Source organism: Anarrhichthys ocellatus, unplaced genomic scaffold (genome assembly GCF_004355925.1).
Source record: "Anarrhichthys ocellatus isolate YVR2014 unplaced genomic scaffold, GSC_Weel_1.0 scaffold13, whole genome shotgun sequence".
Lineage (NCBI taxonomy): Eukaryota > Metazoa > Chordata > Actinopteri > Perciformes > Anarhichadidae > Anarrhichthys > Anarrhichthys ocellatus.
The window spans coordinates 8,519,296-8,542,062 of NW_022280043.1; the positions used below are offsets into that span (position 1 = coordinate 8,519,296).

At 38.9% G+C, this 22,767-nt stretch overlaps 1 protein-coding gene across 2 annotated transcripts; it reads right to left on the reverse strand.

Annotated features, from left to right (window-relative positions):
• Positions 1 to 46: 46 nt before the first annotated feature.
• Positions 47 to 7,151, reverse strand: ifnlr1 (interferon lambda receptor 1). Of its 2 annotated transcripts, XM_031852501.1 has the most exons (7): positions 6,833 to 7,151; positions 5,723 to 5,849; positions 4,412 to 4,581; positions 4,124 to 4,311; positions 3,545 to 3,686; positions 2,147 to 2,277; positions 47 to 1,686 (listed from the first exon to the last, which is right to left on the reverse strand). In XM_031852501.1, the coding sequence occupies exons 1-7, from the start codon at positions 6,879 to 6,881 to the stop codon at positions 700 to 702; spliced, it is 1,794 nt and encodes a 597-aa protein (XP_031708361.1). In that variant the 5' UTR covers positions 6,882 to 7,151; the 3' UTR covers positions 47 to 699. The 2 variants fall into 2 exon arrangements, with proteins under 2 accessions (XP_031708361.1, XP_031708362.1); XM_031852502.1 differs by lacking the exon at positions 6,833 to 7,151 and having other exon boundaries at positions 4,412 to 4,507; positions 5,723 to 5,796.
• Between the last annotated feature and the right edge of the window lie 15,616 nt (positions 7,152 to 22,767).

Consider the following 22,767-nt stretch of genomic DNA (forward strand, 5'->3'; position numbering starts at 1 on the left):
ATATATATATATATATATATATATATATATATATATATATATACACAGAAAGGTTAAGAGTAAGGGACACTTCATACTTTACATTGTTGTTATATTTCCTTCTCTCATATACACAATAAACACATGACAAGAGGAGTAGATTATATCAGTTATGAAAGAAGTTAGCTTTGGGTTCCTCTTTTAACAATTCAACGTCTTTTACAATATAAAATAGAGCTGCAACAATTAGTCGATTGAAAAATAATCGCCAACTATTTTAGTAGTTAAAGTACATATATTGCAAAAATGTCAGAAAATCCCAGTTCCTCAGACATTTTATAGACCAAACGGTTAATCAAAATTTAAGAAAATAATCAGCAAATTACTCAATAATGAAAAAGATTGTTAGCTGCAGCCCTGTAACAAAAAACAATGACTTAACAATCTATATTCACTGATGTCTTAAAATGTAAACACACAATTTACGACTTTCCATACTAATATTTTACAAATGTGAATTAATAAATAAATAAAAAACAGATTAACAACAAACCATAATGTATCACTTCGATTTGATTTGTATTTAAAGTTCCAGGTGTGGTTGTTAAATGTCTTAGTTCAGAGTAAATTTATGTTTAAAACATCTGTCTCTGCATCACACAGCAGACAGCAAAACCATTCAGTGCTGTATTGTTACTAAAGCACCCGTCAGTGTTCCCATCAACTTCCTGCATTGCAAATTATTCTTGAATTTGTACCACCTCCGAGAAGAATTTGCCTTGTCTCCTCTTCTCCTCTGTCTTCATCTTCCTCACCTTCCTCCTCCTCTTTGGGACCCATCCAGATCCGTGGATAGTCTGTCTTTCTGTATTCACAACTGTCTTTGGATGCAGTTTCAAGAAGGATCGCAGGCAACCAGTTTTCTTTGTAACCTGATTCAAGTGTGGCATCACTAGATGGTGTGTTCTTCCATCCCTGGTGGAAATAAGGAGCAACTGGTTGCGATGGAAAATAATGGGTGTTGCAGTAGGTCTGGGTTGGTGTGGTTGCACTGCTATCGTCACACCCTGAGTCTGACAACTCTGAGCCGTCGAAGCTCTTCAAGGATGCCAATGATGGCCCCTCCATCTTGGAGTATATGAGGTCAGATAAAAGGAGTTTCCTCTCTGGGTTAAAGGGTGGCACTGTGTCATCTGTGCTGTTCTGTAACTGAAAGATGAGTGAAGGCAACACAAGTTGGCCATTAGCAACCCGCACTGTTTGCAAAACCAGTGACCTGCCTGGATCGCTCACACAAGGGTCCAGATGAGGTAACGGTCGTACTCTATTATCCCAGCTTTCTCCACTGGAAAACATTGGTAGGTTATTGGTTTCTCTGTTGTCATTGGTAGCCTGCTGAATGTCTTCATTATGTTCATGGACAGCTACCACACTGTAGATTTCGGAGGACTGGGCACTTGTGTCCTCTGGATTTGGGGTCAGGCTGTTTTCACCTGTGCCAACAGAGGAGCCAGTGCCGTCTTGGCAGGCTTGGCAGAGGATGTCTTGGGGGGAATAACCTCCAGGCCTAACTGAGGGCATATTAGGCTTCGTCCGGATCGTTGTGTAAAGGGTTTGGTCACAGTTAATGCAGACCTCCACTTTGGAAATGATGAGATTCCTGTCTAGAGACTGCAGTACTCTGGTTGGGGTGCTGGAGGTGGTTACCTGTTTTGAAGAGAAGGAATACAGACTTATCAGTACATATTGGCTATATACTGTATATATATATATATATATATACATATATATATATATGCTTAGTGTCCTGCTGATCTACATCAGGTAAAACATTTGATGATGGGTTAAACATTTACACACATTTTACATTTGTTTTGATAAAAAGGGCAAAACCAATAATACACATGTAAGATACATGGAATGTTTTGAAGAAAAAGTTGCCGTTATCACCACATTGCATTTGTTATCACTGAAAGCAAACATGAGTGAAACAAACTGAAACAACTTCCAGAGTATTGCAATGTCTTTAATTACTTTTAGATTGCTGTGACACATATGTACCTTGGACATGTGCACAGTTATTAAAGTGCCAGAGAACGTCATTTTCCAGTAAGTCAACATTTCCTTGTAGACACACCAAAGGACACCACAGAAAGAATAGTCTTACCAATAGCTGTGGAATGCTCTTTTCCTTTCCACCCTTCACGTAGTTGCACATCCACACGACTAATGTTGTGATTATGGCCGTCAGAAGAGCAGCACTCACAAGAAGCCATGGCAAAAGCCTGAGAGGATCACCTGAGGGACAAAAGAGTTGGTGTCATATACCAATTCGGGAAAACACAACAAATCTCTAACATCAGATGCCCTCAAGTGCCTTAAAACAGCGAGAAAAATTCACATTGTGACACACAAGTTTCAGCATGTTGTCAGCGAGTCACTGTGGCATGCATTTGTGACGTAGGGCTGTTGATGTACCGGTATATATAAGTACTTTCCAGAAATACTCAGATGTTGAGTAACAGGAACTTCCCAACAGAAACAAACACAGCAACCTATAGATGTGGATTTCCCCTCTTCAGAAATATGAGAGCTATGGCTTTTAAAGTTGGAACTGCTTGTGCACCTGTGTAATATTATCAAAGTAAAATGTTGCATGTAGTTGTTTAAATGAGTTACCGTCAGTGTTAGTGGTAAAGAATATACAACAAGGCTAACTAAGGCGAGAAGAACATCACCTTTGCAAACAGCCTAATCTAATCTCCTGTCTCATCACAGCAACAGAAGAGGGAGAGGCCACTGCCAAGAGACCATTTCCCTTGAAAAAGCACTCCATTTGTTTTTACTATCATCTAAGAGTTTACAAGATCATTTCTACAGGCTTTGATTCACAGTACATTATACATCGCCATTGTGGCTAATATCAATAATCAAAAAAACAGAGTCTGCCTGGTTTTGACTAGTAAATTTACTTTTTATACTGTGACAGTGAGGATTTGTGCAGATGCATGCATCTAAAAAGGGGACTGATTTATAAGAAACTGTCTTGATATATTTCCAAACACTAGTTTCCAAGTGGCTGCAATCACTTGAGGAGATGAGCGTAAACTATAGAGTCAAACATAGAACACGCAACATTTTCAACGATCAGTCTTGCATTTTCTCCACAGCAGGTGGGTCCTTGAAAACTTTCCAGTAAGATGCTGAGTGCCACAATGTTGCCTCAAGTAAAAATTAAGCTTTAGTAAATATGATGAGCGTAAATCTGCTCCCTTCAGTCAAGTTTAAGTAATGTAAATAAAGTCTATTATTAACTTCATCCATTAAAAATCGTCAAGTGATTTTCACATTATATAGAAAGAGATTATTGTGGATAAAATGTAAGAAAACACACATGTATTAACAATTAAATCACCCACACCTCAAATTTGTATCAAATATTGCGAATATAATTTGCCAAATGCATATCTTAGCAATTAATGCCCAATATTAATGTGCTGGTAAGTATATTGTGCACTTTTAGAAGAGTGTGTGAGAAGATAATTATTTTCAGCATTGTCCTCACCTGGCAGTGTGACACAGAAGGAGGCACGCTCACTCTCTGAGCGACCCCATTCAGCTGCGGGCTTGTACGACACGTAGCCGCAGTACTCAGTTTGGTTGTTCGTAACGCTGATGATAAACCGGCCTGTTGTGGCTTCATTAACCTGAAGACAGAAAGCGACATTTGGATGGTAACTGATTTAGCCATTGCTGGTTTTATGGGTCAGATAAACAAGAATACTCTGGAAAATCCAGAAACATATCATCGCAATAAGAACAAACAAAACACTTTCATGAGACGGACAAACCTGTGGGCAGAATGATGCACAGGAGCAACTCTACAACATCGCAGTTTAAAGACCAAATCCTTTTATCTTATTGAACTTAAATTCCATAGATAGATTATTTAGTTTTTCTCAATAATTAAAAAAAATCGTAATTGTCATGTTAATTGAAAAAATAGGCCCGTTGTCACTGCTATGTAAACATACAGTCGACAGCATCTGAAAATGTTTTTGGTATTATATCATATGATATGGGATGGCTTGTATGATGATATAATGTTTGTTCAGTATATTCTATTGTTTAAATGGAGACTCACCTGTGCAGCCCATGTTGGGTGGGTGATTTCTAAGGTATATTTAATGGTTACAGTTTTGTGAGGCCCATTTTTGCTCCTGGTGATGATGTCAGCAACGGAGACTCCGTTTGGCCCCAAGGGCAGCGTCACATTAACATGCAAGGACGACACTGTTGGGTGTGTCGACAAAATGGGTGGACCAAGAATAGCTATGGAGGCAAAGAAAGTTGAATGAATCAACGTTGCAATATAATACATCTGGCTTAGCAGGAAGTAAAGAAATGCATGGATGAGCGTGGAGATTCTTACTTTCTGCTATAGGTGTTAACCTGTTGGTGCTGCCATATAAGTGACCGTTACAGTACACCTGAGCCCGGTAGTGAACGTCATGAATTGATGGGGTTTCTGCAGTCAGGTCACAGGACAGAGCAGTAATGTTTTCACACTCCTCTTTTATCTGGTATTGCTCCGTAGCATCACTATAAAAAGTGCAGCACAGTGTGATCAAACTGTGATACTGGAACCACTTGATCATGGCAGTGTATAACTGTTTACCAAAACAAAAACCCAACATGTGCTGTGTGCAGTTAAATCAACCCTTCGATACAGTTTTTTATTCACTAGATTACGTAAGTCACAGACTTCCAAAAGATAAATATTATTATGTATTTTTTACTATACTTTGGTGTGGACATTTTGGCACTGAGACAGTTCTGTGCAGTACATGGCTACAGTGAAACAAACACTCAAAGATCATCCTGACCATACCAAATCAGCCATTCATCACTGGAACACACAGTTCCTTTTTGCCGGAGACAAATTACAATATTTTGTTGTAACCAGGAACCAATATTCAGGGAGTATAGTTAAACCAGTCTTCCTCTGCAGCTGATTTGATGCTGGAAGTCAGTGCAAGCCCTGCTTATGACCGGGAACGGGACCTATAGCTCTTCTTTATCGTCAAAGCAGTTGGTGGTTTAGTTGAATCCAAGCAGCAGCATGGTACGCTTAGCTGCGTGCTAGTTTTTGAGTAAAACATTTATACAGCCACTAGCCATTTCTATAAGAGAGCGAGGGATTAGAGGCTGCAAATGAAAGCCAGAAATGCACCTGGTAGTTACCTCCCCACAAGATGCAAATCCTAGATCTCAAAGGATAAGGCTGGCTATTGTTGTTATTTTCAACAAATCCCATGAAAAGACCAAAACTAACAATGACTTTACTAAATTGTCTGTGGCTCTCAACCCCAAATCTAATTGTTCCTAGTGTAGACGTCAATCTAAACAAACTTCAATCTAGATTCGTTAATCTAAACAAACAAACTTTGTTAGCTTTCAATAGCACCAGACATCTTTTAACTAAAATAAAAATCGTAATCAGCTTGAGATGTTACTATAATGAAAAAAATTGTAAAATGCAATGTGTGATTCGAGTCTACAAAATGCTCATTTTACACTCTAGCGCTTTGACATGGACACTGACACAATGAGCAAACCAGGTGTTTACCCTGCAAACACATTCTTCCTGCTTTGACCCACCTCCATATAAATCTCAAGCTGCAAGAGGGTAATGGGAGTAAAGGTGTAATTATGATCACTCATCCGTCATCTTAGCTCTTACCTCCAGTACTGGACGCTATAGAGGACCTTTTCCCCAGGGACGGTCGGCTCCACGAGGTGCCAGTGGAGTACATTGAAAAAGTTCCTTGAGTCAAAATGCACTTTGTCATCGCCAGTCGAAAGACAAGCTGTAGGACAAATGGGCACAAGAGCAAAGTCTGTAAATCATTTCATGTCGAATGCTAATGTGGTGTCCATGTTCTCATGAGCCTGGTTTCATTTTCACAATATCTGTAAAATTCATAAATCCAAATCGATAACATAATACAGTTTTAGTTTTTGTACTTTGTGCTAAATTACAAGTAAGTAAGAATGCTATTCTCTACTGTAACAAGAGCCGTATACAGCCTTCTGCACTCTAGCTTTCATCGACTGAATGTTGCAACCGGAATTTTACAGCGCATACTTTAAAAAACGTTCATGCCCGAGCATCCTCAGGCAGTGCAGCTCCCCAATATATGGAGTGTTAGTATAGCTGCTAAGGGCCTGGGCGATACAGCACACATACACTGGAACCAGAACCACAAAGAGATTATGTAAGATGGACTTGCTTCTGCTGATGGCTAAAACTAAAAACTGCGTTTTGTTCTTTGATACAAGAAAATAATTGCCCCCCTTCTCGTGCTGGCATACAGGAAAGGGATGCAGAACATCATCCTGTATTTAATAGCTTGAGTTATTCATATGTAGATCATATTTTCATGATACAAAGCCATATATTCAGAGCTATGTGATTTACCAAATCGCTGCATATTACAATTTTAATGTTATTGCCCATGCTGTGTATTGACGATGTGAAAATTACACACAGTTAATCTAAAATTAGCATTCTTATAAGCTGTGCAACGTTATAGACAACATTACATCTGCTAGACTCTAAAATGAAATTGCATTTTCCATCGATCCCATGTGTTCTGGGACTCTCCATTTCAAATGAGAGGGAATCACTCTCTGTCAAAAACATTGCTTGGTTTTATTACGTTGGCGTTATTATTTATTTCTCCTATTGGGACTGTTTTGTCAAAAAAAAATGGCCCATTAAATGTTTGACTGCCTGTTACCAACATCTGTAGTTTAAAACATAAATCCATATTAGCTCCTCTGTACTCACCATAGCAGAACAGGAGGAGGGTGATGACCTTCATAGACCACATCTTCATTAGGTATGTAGATCAAAAACAGAAAAACAAAGTCTGAAACTCTGAAGCTGCCGCCGCTAAGTCGTAGCTTCCAAACAAAAGCAACACATAATACACGCCACAAAGAAAATCACAACTAAATCTAAACAAAAACCCTCTTATCGCCAAAATTCCTCAAAACAAAAGCAGAGTCAGTGTCAAAAGGTCCGTAAAATATAAAAGTTGGATAGGGTTTTAGTGCGTTTTTCTGGCCTCTGCCTCTCAACCATCTCTAATGCGTCCTGGGAAAGGAGTGGCTTTACTCAGGTGTGCAGGTGTACTTTGGCACATGTTATTACTTTGTTCCTGTTTTTCAGCTTACTGTATGTTCCGCCCACTTGCATTCTATCTCCAGATACTCTACTTCCCTTTTCCTCCCTTTACCTCCTCCTTTCTTCTCCACCTTGAGTATCTCTCTCTCTCTCTCTCTCTCTCTCTCTCTCTCTCTCTCTCTTTCTCTCTCTCTCTCTCTCTCTCTCTCTCTCTCTCGCTGCTCGTTTTTCAGGTTATTTCTGTTTTGTAGAGTTTATGGGAAATGAACAAGACTTTCAACTGCAAAAGACCGAAAGTGAAAGAACATGTTTATACACACATGGGGTACACAAACTGCACCGTTGGGAAATCCGGAGCGCTGTTGGAATTTTCCGTTCGGTTAGTCAGAGAACTACACTCTCGGAGAGGTGGAGCGTAATCGGGTCACTGGAAAGTTGTTTGCCATGCTATTTAATAAAACGTTTAGCTAAACTGACTCATTCATTTTACATTTTCACTACATTAGCAATAGCCAACGTTTTCTGACTTATTTTCTATATTTTCTATTTTCCATCTATTTTAACTATAGAAAAAGTGTACAGTAGGAACGTTTTTAGTACCCGTTTGGTTATTTATATAGAAATCGAACACTCAGTTTCTTTGAACATCATTGCTCTAATTTTAGTGTTGGGCGTCAGATTGGATTTACCAACGCACGCATGGTGACTAAGGTGTGTATATCTGGTTCTAAGGCCATTGTGTAGAACCTGATGTTGGCTCAACGACAATATTATTACACAGTTTTGGTAACGAGCAAATGAGTCATTTATGTTCCTGTGTTGTAGTAATTATAGTATTAGAGTAAAGAGTTGTAATGCCCAGGGAGACGTGCCCTTGTTGTGTCCTGGTGTAAACCTCATATGCAGACTAAATACGAGTTTTCACTCTAATTATTTATTTGCTTGTGTACACAGAAATAAAATCAAAGGCCTGTCTAATGGTTGTCAGGTGTGTCAGGTGTAGTCATAATCAAAGTTAATGTCAAATCAGGAGCCTGTTTAGTAAGACGTCATATCCCAGCTTAAAGTTGCATGGCTAGCTGCTATACAGTACCAAAAGTTTGAGAATGGTTGAAAAAACACTTGCTGGGTATCTTGTCACTTATCAATATTAGATTAAACCAATATATGCTATTTGATAAGAATCAGGAAAATAACAAATACAAACAAATTGCTGTATGTAAACGATAAACGTGCATGTTACATGTCAAGTAACATTTTCAATGTCATGCTGCTTGTCAACCCAAGTAACAACAACAAAACAAGTTTAATAAAATGTTTTTTACTACTGCAACATTTACAAAAAAAAAGACAAGAAATAGTTGAAGACGGTACACTGTGGTTTGTTCGGGTGGGACATTTCTCCATCAAAAAAGTACTTAACCAAGGTTTGAGGTGAACAGGTGGAATTTGTCTTGCAAACAAATAAATAGGTTCATCCATAACTATATACTATTATAGATGATTCTCTTGTCAGACATTTTGACTTGGCATGTCAGAAAATACACAGTAAATGGATAATGAGTGTTTCATTTAATTGTCTCAATAGGCTTGCATACACTTAGAGCTCTGGCACTGGAACACCTGCTGTGAATGGAATGCAGCTATTATCAGTGTTATTAGATACACCTGTGTCAGGTGTCAACGCCTCACACAGTCGTGAGAGAAGAGTATCGAGTGAACAGATGCACTGTTTAAAGAGTGGATTTACGTCTTGATGAAGTGACACATTTGAGGATGTTTTATTTAAATTCTACTTGGTGTATGTATGTGGACACCCAACATTAAACAGAAATGGTGACAGAAATGTTTGTGATACGTATATCATGAAGCTGTCAAGTAAATTATAATGAAAAGCATTACTTCTTGCAAACAGGGTCACCCACTGTGTGCAGCTCCTGACATGGATTGAGCAAAACAACGGGTTCATAAAGATTACATTTAGGAGATTCTGAAGTCTGTGGGTGTTTACAAATACAACAAAAGGCTGATTTAAACCCCCTGCTTGCCCTTAAATTGTCTGGTTCTTTTTTGACACCTTTTGTTCTGTAGCTATGACACTTTAGCTACATTTATATAGTATATATTATATTTTATTGGGGTTGCAGAGTTGCTCAGAGTTTATGCATGCCTTTTGAATCTGTTCAGACGAATTGAAAAATGTTTTCTTAGTCAATAACCTATGCCTGATGAATTCAAGCATATCTTATTACATGTTTTTCTGTACAAGTCTGCAAAAGAACTAGTATTCACAAAACTGTTTCTGCATTAAAGTTGGCTTCAATTTTTATTTGAAATACGACTCTGAGATGATATTTATCCTTGAAAGTCGTCCAAAGGTAACTTTGCATTTATTTATTTTACAGCTTGCATGTTTCTTTCAAGGAAATGTTAAAAATGTTTTCTTAATTTTCCTAAACTGGGATTTCCCCCACTGGCTCATTTCCCTGCATGTGTGACTCCTTATCTCTCATATTTCTATGAGTTGTTAGCGGTTCAGCCAAAGTGTTTTTATCTTCTCGTGTCTTAAATGAGAAGTTACATGTTCCACAGTAGAAGTTGATTTAGCTGACTTTAAATTCAGTGTTGAATCTTCTTGTGCTAAATAAACGTGGTTTTAAGCAATAAGCTATGGTCATAATTAGGGTGCTGCTATTCCAGTGTTGATGAACATTGTGTCCATAATTCCCCCTCTACAGCGAGATGTTTAAAGAATACTCCAAGTCAAACCAAAAGAAGCGATCAATCTAATCTCAACCAGATTGACAGACTTTAAATGGAGGAAGTCCTTGTTAAATATGTCACACAACGGCAGACTTTACTCAAATTGCATTTCCAATAATGACATGTAAAGCACAGATTGATTTGTTGCACCAAAGCAGAGACAATCTACTTTACTAAGCTCGTTTAAATCCTTATTGATTTCAGTCTTTTCCTTATATTGCATGTACTGCTCTTTGTGTACACAATCTGTCTTATCATCAGCTGTTTTCAGTTGGTTATGGTCAGTGACACCTTATTATAGCCAATAACATCCTGCAGTGATTTGCTCCGATGGTTGATTTTAATTAGGCTGATGTTTGACTACTCTCCTGTAACAGCCGTCATCACCATATGCCACCTGGCTGCTAAATAATAAAGGCCCTGCCTCACTTGTAAACCATTGATATCACGTTGGCTTTAAATAGTACCTGTTGACCTGTTTTACACATAGAAGCTCAGTATGTGATGTGCTCGGCCTGCAGTTGGCTAAACTTGTGAGAACACAGTTTCTACATACCAAAAATGGACACTGTAATAGTTTCCTTTATTGTCTTTTGAAAGTCAGGGAATGAATTGGGGTTTTCTGCATTTCGAGAAAATGTATGGTTTGGCTCATTTCAAATTCACAAATACCCAGTTTGGCATTATTTTAGGGCTCATTAACACTGTAATCATGGCTCCGTTTCAAGGCAACATCAGTCATTTTAAAACCAGCACATGAAAACCTTATGAGTTCACTTTGGTTGCAAGCAAAACACAACAATCAATTAAATCCATCCTTTGCTGCACAGTTTGACACCGTCTCCGGTGGCACCTTGTTTTCACTTTACACTTCAGTGAATTTTATATTGCGAGAGAGCCTTTCCTCTTCCCCTTGTCACCAAATTAATTTACAGCGGTGGCATTCCCGAGAGGTAGAAAAGCTTTGATGTTGCTGGACACTAAACTGAGGAGATGTGATGTGGGCTCAAGGACATCATCAATGACTCATCCTTTGCACTGTTGCAGCAAATCAAATGTATCTTGCGTCTCTCACCTCACCAGCCTCTTTGAGTCACAAAGACTGAGCGGCACCTTTGATCTTATTCAGTAAACACGGGTTGGACTGGGCAGACCCTGGATCTGGAGAGACCAGTTTTCTTTTTCAGCAGAAACATTTTGAAGAATCCATCTTTCCCATTTTTACAATTGATGTTTAATTTTGGAGCAGTTCAAACTGTTGTAGAACACATATTTCTTCTCAATGTTATCTACTCTATAACAGCCAAATACAAACTTTTAACGAAAGGAGGGAAAAGAGGAAGATTAAAATGAGTAGAAAATGATGATGCATTGAGCATCAGTAGTTTCCTTTGTGTATTTTGTGACATACCGAGTAACACATTTACTGGAGGCATTGAGGACACAAACAGGCCAAAAGACAGCAGACTCCAATTTTGTGTGATTTTGAGACTGGGGTCTGCTCATATCAGGGATTGGTTGCAGGGAGCGATGGTGATCACAAAGCCTCTACTGCCTGTCCTGTCTCCCCCTGCCACCTCCTCCACCAACAAATATCATCTATCCTCAACTGTCCCCCAAGAGAAATTGATAAAAGTTCATGAAAACCTGACAGATGAGCAACAAAGAAAAGGTCTGTTCCATGCAGTGTTTAGCGTAGGTTATCACTGAGCGCCTGACGAGTCACAAACAGGCAAGAAGGCAAACAGAGAGACGGGCAAACAGACGAGCTGCCAAGTTCACAGACAAAACGAGAACAAGATAAAAATACAGTTCTAAAGATAGGCTGCAAACACACGAGACGGGTAAACAGATCACTCCCTTAAAGACAAGCCAGTGAATTTAAATCAAGGGGATAATCTTTGACAACATATTAATATTAATATGCTCCTGTTAAAAGCACATCGGAGACTGCACAAACAGCTTACCCTGAAACAAAATTAAATAAGATTGCATTATTATTGCATCTGCATTAATGCCCATTTAAATACACAAAGCACCTACAGTATTTATGGATCATTGGAGGCATATTACATAGAATCCAAACATTTGAACTAACCACAGCAGAGCGACGAGGAGGTGTCTATAATGAGGCAAGAATGTGAAAGTTCTGAACAAGTATGGTGCAAAATAGATTCTTCTGAACGACACGCTCACTAATAGCAACATAATGGTGTTGTGAGATGTGCCCTTTTCATAAACTAATGAGGATGGATTTTTTTTCTATGTTAAACTCGTCTACGATGTGTCTTGAGGCTTAGACCCTTGGTCTGATCAGTAATGTGATTTGTGTTGTGCATGCCTGGCCTCATGCCATGGCATTATCCAAACCCATCAATTAACGCAAGATCATTATAGTTTGAGCAGGGGGCGGGGGTGCGAGTCAAAAGGGGAAAATGGAACAGCATTAATAGTCTGAGGACGGAATGCATCGATGAAAGGCCAAGGCTATGACTCCAACATGGGACTGCTGATGTGTACCTGAGTTTTTCATACATTTTTCAACATAGTTTTGCGGCTCTACTATCCTCTTAATCTTCTGGAACCCCCTGAAGTTTAATCTGCGATCTCAAAGCACACAGGATGGAAACCACTCCCACTTAAACCAGAGATTCTTAACATGTTAGTCAGGAGGTAAAATAATAAAACTTCACGCTTGCAAAATGTCGTTAAACTGGTCTCGGAGCGCTGAGGTCAGAGCATTGACAAGTCCCTGTCACTAGAGCATGCCGTGACCAAAAGTAAATATTTGGTGTAACAATCATACAGTGATGAAAACAGCAGCTCACAGAAAGTGGAGGAGCCCAGTGGCGAGACTATAGCAGTGCAGCTGTGTGCAACAGAGGAATGGGAATTAAAATTAATATTGTTTTTTATTTCTATTTTATGTAATGGACCTATAGACAAAATAGGAAAAATAGGTCAGGTGAAATAAATTAAAAAATAAATAAATTTAAAAAACTTGAAAAGTGGTGCGTGCATTCGTATATTTATCTCTGTTGTTATGGGACCATTTAAAGGTTTAAAAATATATCTGATTATTTGTCACATGATCTAACAGAGCACCATTACATCCATTATTACCAAATGGAAAGAATATGGCACCACAACAAACCTGCCAGGACCAAAATTCCCAAACCAGGCAAGGAGGACATTAATCAGAGAAGCAGCAAAGAAACCCTGAAGGAGTTGAAAGCCCAGCTCTGTGGAGTGTACGTCTTGAAGTGGTCCTATGGACAGATACTCCAATCTCCACTGTGGAGCTTTCAGCTCCTTCAGGGTTGTCTTTGGTCTCTCTGTTGCCTCTCTGATTAATGTCCTCTTTGCCTGGTCCGTGAGTATTGGTTCCCCTCTTTAGCAGGTTTGTTTTGGTGCCATATTCTCTCCATTTTGTAATAATGGATTTAATGATGCACCGTTACATCATGTGACGGATCACGTAAAACTGCACACAGGTGGACTTTATTTAACTAACTATGTGACTTCAGAAGGTACTTGGTTGCATCAGATCTTATTTTGGGGCTTTATAAAAAAGGGGAACAATATGCACACACCACATTTTAATTTGTTTCACTATTTCATTTTGTTCTTTACTCTTCACCAATTTTGACTATTTTGTGTTGGTCCATTACATAAAATCCAAATCCCAATTTTTCATTTCCAGGTTGTAATGCAACAAAAACGCTAAGTGGGTTGAATACTTTTGCAACCCACTGTGCATCCTGCATCAGTTCTAGAATTCTCGTGCTGAAGTCCTTTCTTGAATTCTTTGCAAACGCAACAACTATTCAACTTCCAACATATTTTTAGAATAAGACCTCGAATCAGGCAATTTTAGAGGGCTAAGGCAGGCAAGAAGTAGTCGTCAAAAAGCAAGTATATGGTCATAAAAACAGACACAATGAAGGCTGTAGCACTAAGGCAACAACTGTAAGTTATCCCCTGTGACTAGGAGCGGTAACTAGCAGAAAAATAACTCGCTTATGACGGCTGGTGGACAGGTGAGGAATAGCAGGTCTGAAACATCTCGAGGGGTTTGGATTACTGTGAGGAACTACGGGTGGGGAGGAGAACAGGACAACTTATCTTTTCAACTTTGACACATTACTACAGGCCGAGAAAATGTGTCTGAATTTAGATAGAAAAACATTTCACAGGGCCACACAAATATGGTTATCCTTCAAACGGACTGCTCAAAGGGTAATGCAACAATGTATTATGGAAATATCTCTCCTACTGCAATGAGACCAAAACTGTTTTATCTAAATTTCTCTGGCTCAGCTGAATATAAATCTGAGTCCATGTTAGAGCCAACTTTAATGTATTAAGGCCTCGAGTAAATCATTGATTATTAGTGTACAGACAGCCGATATCCATGTGAACTTAGCTGGGAGGGTTTTAATGCCAGTCCTGTCATTTTTAACTCGACATTAGTGAGTGATGTGGATCTGCGGCAGCCACCTTGGAGAGCTCGAGAAGATACAGGCTAGTGACAGCGTCCACCGCAGGCCCCATGCGTCATCCCGGGCTGGCAACCACTATCCATCATTCTTCCCAGGGAACCAGGCATATTGGACGTTTCATGCGTGGATAAAAGACAAAATACATCACAACAGAATGATGCGTAAACGAATGCAAGTCCCCTCTGGGCTTCTCTAAGGATTCACAAATCAAAACGTGACAATTTAAAGGCACAAGCCAGCCTCTAGCCTGTAGCCGGTGTAATATTTTACTGATTTTGCGCTTCACCTTGGGAATTGAATTATAACGAAGGCATAAATGTGCCCTCTAAAGGGCATATCGTGTCCTCCAAGTCGCAAGTCTATTTTTCCTTATTGATGCATCTTCAGAGAGGACTATGGATTCTGGTTAACTTTTTCAACGCTGTCTCTTATTATATAACTCGATATTTATCTGGATTTGCAATGTAAAATGACCTATTGCTCAAAACACCTTGCAAGTCCATAAATAAAATAAAATAATACAACGCCCTTTTTATGAACCCTCACCCTAAAGAACATGTCTTTAAATCAGAATCCTTCTGAACTGAGCACTGCGGGGGAAATGTAACAAAATATACTAAATGAATTGACAGTGTATACTTTGTTTAACACATTCTCACTCTCATCTCGTCAGTGGCCCTAAGCTTCAAACTATGACGCTCTAGGTACCCTGCTAGTTTCAGTTTTGGATGTGGCAGGGACATCTTTCCAGTTTCCACTCATTCCCTGCTTAGTGTGTTTTCAAAATAAACTTCAGTTTTCAGAAGAAGATAGTTTTAGGAGAAGAATGGGTGGACGTTAACTTGACCAACGACTCGTGACTTAGCGACTCGTGTGAATCGTCGGTATTAGTATTGGTGAGCGTGAGACCAGGTTGCTTTGTTTGACAAAATAACACCCAAAGCCTGACATTAGAGAGGTGGAGCACCAAACTCCAGCACTACCTTTTTCCGTAGCCTGTTCCTATCAAAAGACCTGCATACAGCAGTGTCTGAACAAGTTAAAAAGTAGGGGGGGAGAGCTGCTGTTACTAACGTTATGTCACACACTAGCACTGCTTGTATTTCCACAAAAGACATTTAGCCATTATGTAGCCAGTATATGTTCTATATCACCAAAAAAGCTGCAAACTCACACATGTTTTTCTCTTTTTGTTTGATCAGACATTGACCTTCATCAAGATCAGTTAGCTTAACTGTCAGTTATGTTTTTTTATTGCAATTCAGTGAATAAAAACTAATGAAAAAAAAAGAATGTTCTGGCTCACAGTGCATTAGAGTAAGAGAGTGAAATGAGGTTCCCCTTTTCCATTTACTGAATAAAGAATCCATTTTGAAAGGAAATCGAAACAAATCAGAACAACATTCCCACCCCTCGCTAAAGGCTTAGTTCGCCACCGTGACAATCGTATGTTGACTCCTTCTCAGTGGCAGAAAACCATCCTAACTTTATCTGTGCTCACAACATTGAGCTTGCTTACTCACTGCAAATCAGTCTGAATAAAAGCATCAATGACATGCCTAGAATATAAACATAATGTTGCTCTTTCTGCATCTGTCAATGTTGCAGCCATCTGTGATGCATTTACATTTTTGTACCATCTAGTTAATACAATGCAACGTTACTTAAGCAAAATGAATTGACTGCTACAGCTTCTCCTTTTTTTCCATCTTCAAGCTCGGTTTACCACTGTGACCAAAACAAATTGTACAATACGAAGGTTGAGCCTGCTACACAGACCCTTTTTTCCACAACGTCAGCTTTATCATTGTGGGTAGTTTGTATGAGTCTACTACATTTCAAGCAGGTTTTCACATCGTTGACACAGACCAGGCAGTCTGTGGTTTGTTTCCTCCGTTCAACACCAGCACTGTGAGTCCTCATTTCAACTTTTTGTTGTTTTTCGAAGAGAGCTTCCATGTCCTTGTTCGCGGAGGATGCTATCCTCAATTAAACTACACTCACTAAGCCGTTCAGCACCGGGATTATTCTGCATGGTAGTGACATTTTGTGTGGCCATACTCCCGTGGGTTTCTCTCACATTTAGAAAGCTGCTTACCCACTCTGACAGCATGGCAAACGTTAAGCCAAAGCACATAACACCACCCTTCAAACTCAGTCAACGTTGAAATGAAATTAAACGAAAGATACATAATAGAACAAAAGGTTCTAACTTGCTGTTGAGAGAAGAGAAACGAAAGTATTCTTTGAATCAGTGACGTTGGCCTCACATTTGAACTGGGAATAAGAAAGAGATGGCAGACAGAAAGGCAGCGAGATGGAGAAATGAAGAAATGCTGTTGTGGTCTCTCTCTTGGTGTGTGACTCTTAATTTAGTCTGACGATCTGAGGAGCCCTGTCTTTTATTGGACATCACAGTGAAGTGAAGAGGCGTTTAGTGATGGTGGAAGATATTAGGATATTCTGTCAGTTTATCTTCTATTTCATTTATTCAAGTCAAAATTGTAGAATCTTTGTCGAAAGGCAGGAAATGAACCTTAACAGGCTGACAATTCAACCAGAGCTGGGAAACAAATGTAGAGCACAATGCATAAAGTTAGCTGGAAGAGCAGCGGTTTGATTTGAATGTGTGACAACATACAGCTGTGAAGAATATGGCACTCATTATTATGTAATTATTTAAAAAGTCACAACAAAGTGAAGATAAACTACTCATTAGTGATTTAATTTTTGTTTAATTTGCGTGTATGAATCATTACTCCACCACCCCTAGAGTGTAATATATTCATTATTTTTGAGAACTCCTCATATGGTAATACACTGTTCCATAAATACACAGTAAATGTCAAAGTCTGGATCGCAGTATAATAAGTTTCTGGCCCTGCTGTTATTGTCTGCACGACGAATGTGTTATATGCTAAAATGCAGTGTTTGGTTAACAATGGACTTTAAATAGTGAAGCGCAAACATATTGCGTCAGCTTACAGTACATTACAGTACAGTAAAAAGTCTTTGAATACCTTTTACTAAACGTGGGAACAATAAATCTCTCGTGCAGCGCAGAGTGTGTTGTAGTACTCGAGATCGGTCTTGGCCACGAGATCACTCTTTGAAGGTCTTGGTCTCCTCTCGGAAACGAACACATTTTTACTTGGTGTTGTTTCAGTCTCAGACAATGAGGACTTTTCAAGATTGTTCTGAACCAAAACTGCAGGTCCACATTTAACCGTTAGTGTGTCATGCTGTCGGAGTTGCTCTTGACTCGCACTCCACCTGCCGAGGTCTTGGTCTTGACTTGGTCTCAACCCCTCAAAGTCTTGGTCTTGTCTGGGTCTCAATACACTCTGGTACATGGACTTGGACTTGTATAGCGCTTTTCTAGTGTTCCGACCATTTAAAGCGCTTTAAAACTACATGTCATTCACCTACACATACAGTACACAAATTGCTCCATAGTCACCCTTCTCTGGTCTTGGTCATGACTTGGTCTTGGTTTAATGTGCTCTTGACTACACTGGCGCAGAATACGTTGGATTGTTTGTTGTACACAACGGTCCTACACTCAATGACTTCATGTTTTTAAATTATTATTCTAATGCCATTCAAGTATTGAGCCATATGACACGATTTGTTGCACATCATTTATGTTCAGTGTGTGGTTGATCCTTTCATTATTATTGTTTTAGGAAAAGATAATGATAAAAGGTATATTTTCTCTAAAATGTTTCCTATAGCAGGTGCATCTCATTGCGGAGTGACTGCCTCCTAGAATGGTCACTATAGCAATGTCTCTATGAAAAATGTGGTAATATTTTATTCAATGTTGAAATGTATAATCTTTAAATGACTTCACTCGGTACCAAAACAATTCCATTAATATGGAAACATAATCTTTGATCTGTTTGTTAAATTATGCACTTTAATCAAATTACTTATACTGCGTTTCCCAATTTTCCCAACAGATCAATAAATTAAATGTTATTTTTAATGTTATTGGGAGTACTGACTAAGTTAAAATGAGTCAAATATGCTAAAAATGAAATAACAAAAAAAGTATTTTTGTAAAGCTGTGGATTGATTAATAATTGATATTATTATAGACAGACACATATCGTTTCTTTCTCTTTAGGCCCCATTTGCTCTTCGCTTCCCCTCCTCCTTTCAGCCCTATACTCTGTGTTGCCCTTCTCTAAAGATTTGATTAATTCATGGGTTAGAAGAGAGACCGCGAGCACACATTAGCAAAGGAGTCACCAGGAGTTCACTTTGAAGAGAAGAAAGACACATCTCCATGACCTCCAGCCACGGTATTTGGTTGATGAAGACAAATCTGTATCGGGGTTTCTTTGGGTTTCATTTTCATGTGTCTGATCGAGAAATATTTGAAAAATATATATATAACCATCCCCATAAAACTTAATAATGCCCTTGAATGCAAGTTACTCAAATATTTTGTACCCAATTAGATCAAAGCCCATCCTGGGAGCTTTGTCCTCCACAGAAAAGGTCATTAAATGAACTCCATTAATATAGCACTTTTCAAACGAGATGTAAGAGAGTAGTTTATAAGGAGAAAAAAAAGAAAATACAGTACAAGATGACTAAAAGATAAAAACAAAGTATCATGTATCACTTCAACGTGTTATGTATCACTCCATGGATCCATTTTCTTTCTTGTTTCCCCTTTGAAATACGTGTTGATTCTTCAACATGAAGCACAATTACCACCACATTTAGACAGATATTAAAAAAAGTATATTTACACAGTAATGTGCCTTTTGATACTGTTTATTGAAAAGTGCTCCCTCACCAGAGGACAATTAGTAAAACCTGCTCAGAAATAAATCATGAAATGGCAGAGTAAATTATCTCGCTAACAAAAAATAGAAAGGTAAAATCTGCAGGTAAATGCTGCCCCGAGTGCTACACTTTTTAATCACCCCGGCCCCCGTTAATTAATCCAGAATAATCACACTCTTATCATAGAGGAAACCAGTTGAATGCAGGATGGTTGTGAACATTTAATCAGTCTCTTCCTCTCTCCATTTGACGCCGACTCAACGGTTTGAGCTAACAGAGAAGCTATATTCTCAACAAAAATGATTTCTTAGCTGTGAGGATTTGAGTAAACTGTGGTCTCGTAAAGTCGAAAACATGTCAGGCTGGTGATTATACAGAAGACCCCCCCCCCCCCCCCCAAATAAAACAACAACAACATGAATAATAAATGAGCACTCACTGATATCAAAGATTTACAGTATATTTTCCCATTTCCACAAATTCCTAGTTCTGGGAAGACTTTAAATAAGTCGCTATTCCATTAACCTTCTGGTGTAGAGCAAAGGGCAGACTTTCAAGCTCTCTCTTGGTTTAAAACAAGTTTTTTTAATCCCCTTTTTAGCGCCAAGGTTTTGGATAATTTGATTCATTACAGAAACATTTTAGGGATAATAAGTGAATATTGATTTATTCTTTTTCCTGGGTGACCTTGGCACAAATTGGTTTTGAAAATGCTTTTTCTTTCTGTTGTTGAATGCATAATAAGTCACCAAGAGTGCTGTAGGTGTATCAGCTAAATGCTAAAAGATTCTATGTAAATTTGGACTTCATCTTCCACAAGAGCTCAAAGCAAAACAAACATGAAATGACTTGCTCAAGGTTATCTGCCGCTCTTCACACAGCCATTCCCTCCATTCTATGTTCTTAATATCCATCTTGCCTCAGAATTTGGCAAGGATGTCTGTTCCCATTTCTGAATGTCAAGGAAGCGCTGTACTCTTGACGTGTCTCCTCCTTTTAAAAGCAGAATGTGCTCAGTAATTATACCTTGGTGCAAAGCCATCACATCACATGTTGAGGGTTAACAAGATAAAACAGTGTGAATTGACTGTCACAGACATCTGTCTTTCAGTGTATTTACAAACACTTGAGATAAAGGTTTTATAAAACCTTTCTCACAAGCAAAACATCCAGTGCATCAAAATATAAGAAATGTGTTCATGTCATTATCGGTGCATGATTCCAAACAGATTCTAGTTGTTTTACAGAAGTGTATAACCCTACCCTCACATCATGTATTAAAAGGCACTGCCACTACTGCTAGATGCTGCACCACTGAAGAAAGTCATTAAAACGAAAAGAAAATCTAATGTTTTTTTGTCCAGCATCCAGTTTAAAATATGTATTTTGTGTTAAATATGCCAACTGAGATAGCTAAAATGTCTGACAAGCAATCTCCAGCAAAATATGCAACGTGGAAAAATAAATTCAAGGGGATTTTTTGTGATCACCGTCAGTGTTTTCAGCTGCTGCTTTTGTAAAACAAACAATTACAACTGGCAGTTCAATAAGAGATGACGGAATGAGGGCTGCCATGTGAAGAAATATGTGTTTTCTGTATCTGAACTCAGCCAGATTCAACTTTCTCTCCTTATGTGACCCAGAAATACTCTACGGCCCTGCGTCAAATTTGTGGGCTCCAACAGGGACCAAAATACTCCCCAAATACTTGGAAACGGTGTAAACAGGTCGGCAAGAGAACTTGCCAGACTCGTTTTTATTATTATTATTTAATGGTTGAGAATCCACAGGGCCAATGATTCCTCTGGAGCTCTGTCTCTTCTCCCAGGAAAGAAGGCGAAAACTCAGATAAGATGTGACAGCTTGATAGCTGCTCGCTGTGGCTGCTTTGGAAAGCAAGACAGGCTCCGTTTGTGTGATGAGAAATGCTCTGGAGGAAGACAGACGGGGCTGGGAGGCAGTGAAGTGGGGAGAGAGAGAGCGATGCGGGAGAGAAGCAGTGCGGTGCAAAATGAAAATGAAACAGCAAAAGTGCTGGATGGCGTAGTGTGACCTTTTGTGAATATATTTTTGTAAACTCGCTCGTTTTTTTGTTTTTTCCTGGAGAAATGAAGGGTAATGAATGACCATGGCATTCTGATTACAGTGGGTTTTTTTTTATTTGTGGTGATGGATCTTGCTCATATGTACACACATAAATACTCATGGAAACACATGCTCACCCACAAACTAACAATATATGTCGTGCATTCGGGCCAATTTTCAAAGGAAAGGTCAGCGCTGACAATGATTTGAAACCCTTTCGCAATCTGCCGGCCATGAAAAATACACAACATTACCAAAGGATGAAGGCAAAAAGGAAGCAGGGAAGGTAGCGGAAAGAATTATGCAACAGCTTCGGGCATAAATGAATGAGCTGAGGACCAAAGTCTGTTCTCCTTCAATATTTTATTACTTTTCTGTGTATTTATGGGCGGTGACTTGTGTCAGTCATCCTTTCAGGCATGCATCTCATCTCTGAGAGTGAGACTGTAAAACAGCAGTGAAATAGAGAGTGCAGCGTCTAGCTGACATGAGACAGACAGCTGTTGGCTAAAAGCAGCACTGAGACCGTATGGAGATGCAAATAGACATGACAGTACACAGAAGATGGCTGCCAATCCACCCGACATATCCTCCAGTCTCCTTCTTTATGACAGATTATTATAATTACCACTTTCTGCATCCACAGGAGCTATTATGAATTAGTCCATATAAGGCTTTACAATATTGATGGCAGTACACTTACGTACCCTCAGGTATTAACTTGTCAAATGGCACTTTGTGTCTGGTGGCATTACAGAGCCATCATTCTGTGATACAAAGCGCCTCCTCCAGTATGTTACAATATGAAATAACTGTTACACATTTATAATAAAGAAATAAATATGTCTCAATGTGCTGTCCAATGAACTGAATATTTTTGGCTCATCCTCAACAATGCCTCTTCTAAAGCCAATTTATAATTCACTAAATACATTTCAGAAGTCAGTTTCATCATCCATCACAGAGGATTTTCCAGCCACCATCAATTTAGGAATGTTTTTCATCAAAACTGCATGAATAACTTTGGAATGTCACACACTATCGTTATTGTACATGAATGCATTCTGCTGCTGCACAGATTCACCGAACAAATCCATGTTTTAATTTGCCGTAATGGTTCAGACTTTACAAAAATCTGTTACCGTTAATGACTTCTTGTCCATGTTATCTTATAAGCTGCGGTTCGCAGATTTGAACATCCACAATTTCATGACGACTGGGCAAACTCATTGTTTTCTGTCAGAAGGAGATGCTTTTAAATGCAAAAAAATGTAGCTGCAGCCAACATTTATTTTTTGAAGCATTGATTGTTTTTGATTATATTTTCAATTAATTGGTCAGTGTTTAGTCTATAAAATGTCATAAAACAGTGAAAGGCAGTCGTTTTCATTTGGTTTTGTCCGAACACGAATGTGAAATCCAAAGGTATTCAGTCAAACATTGTTA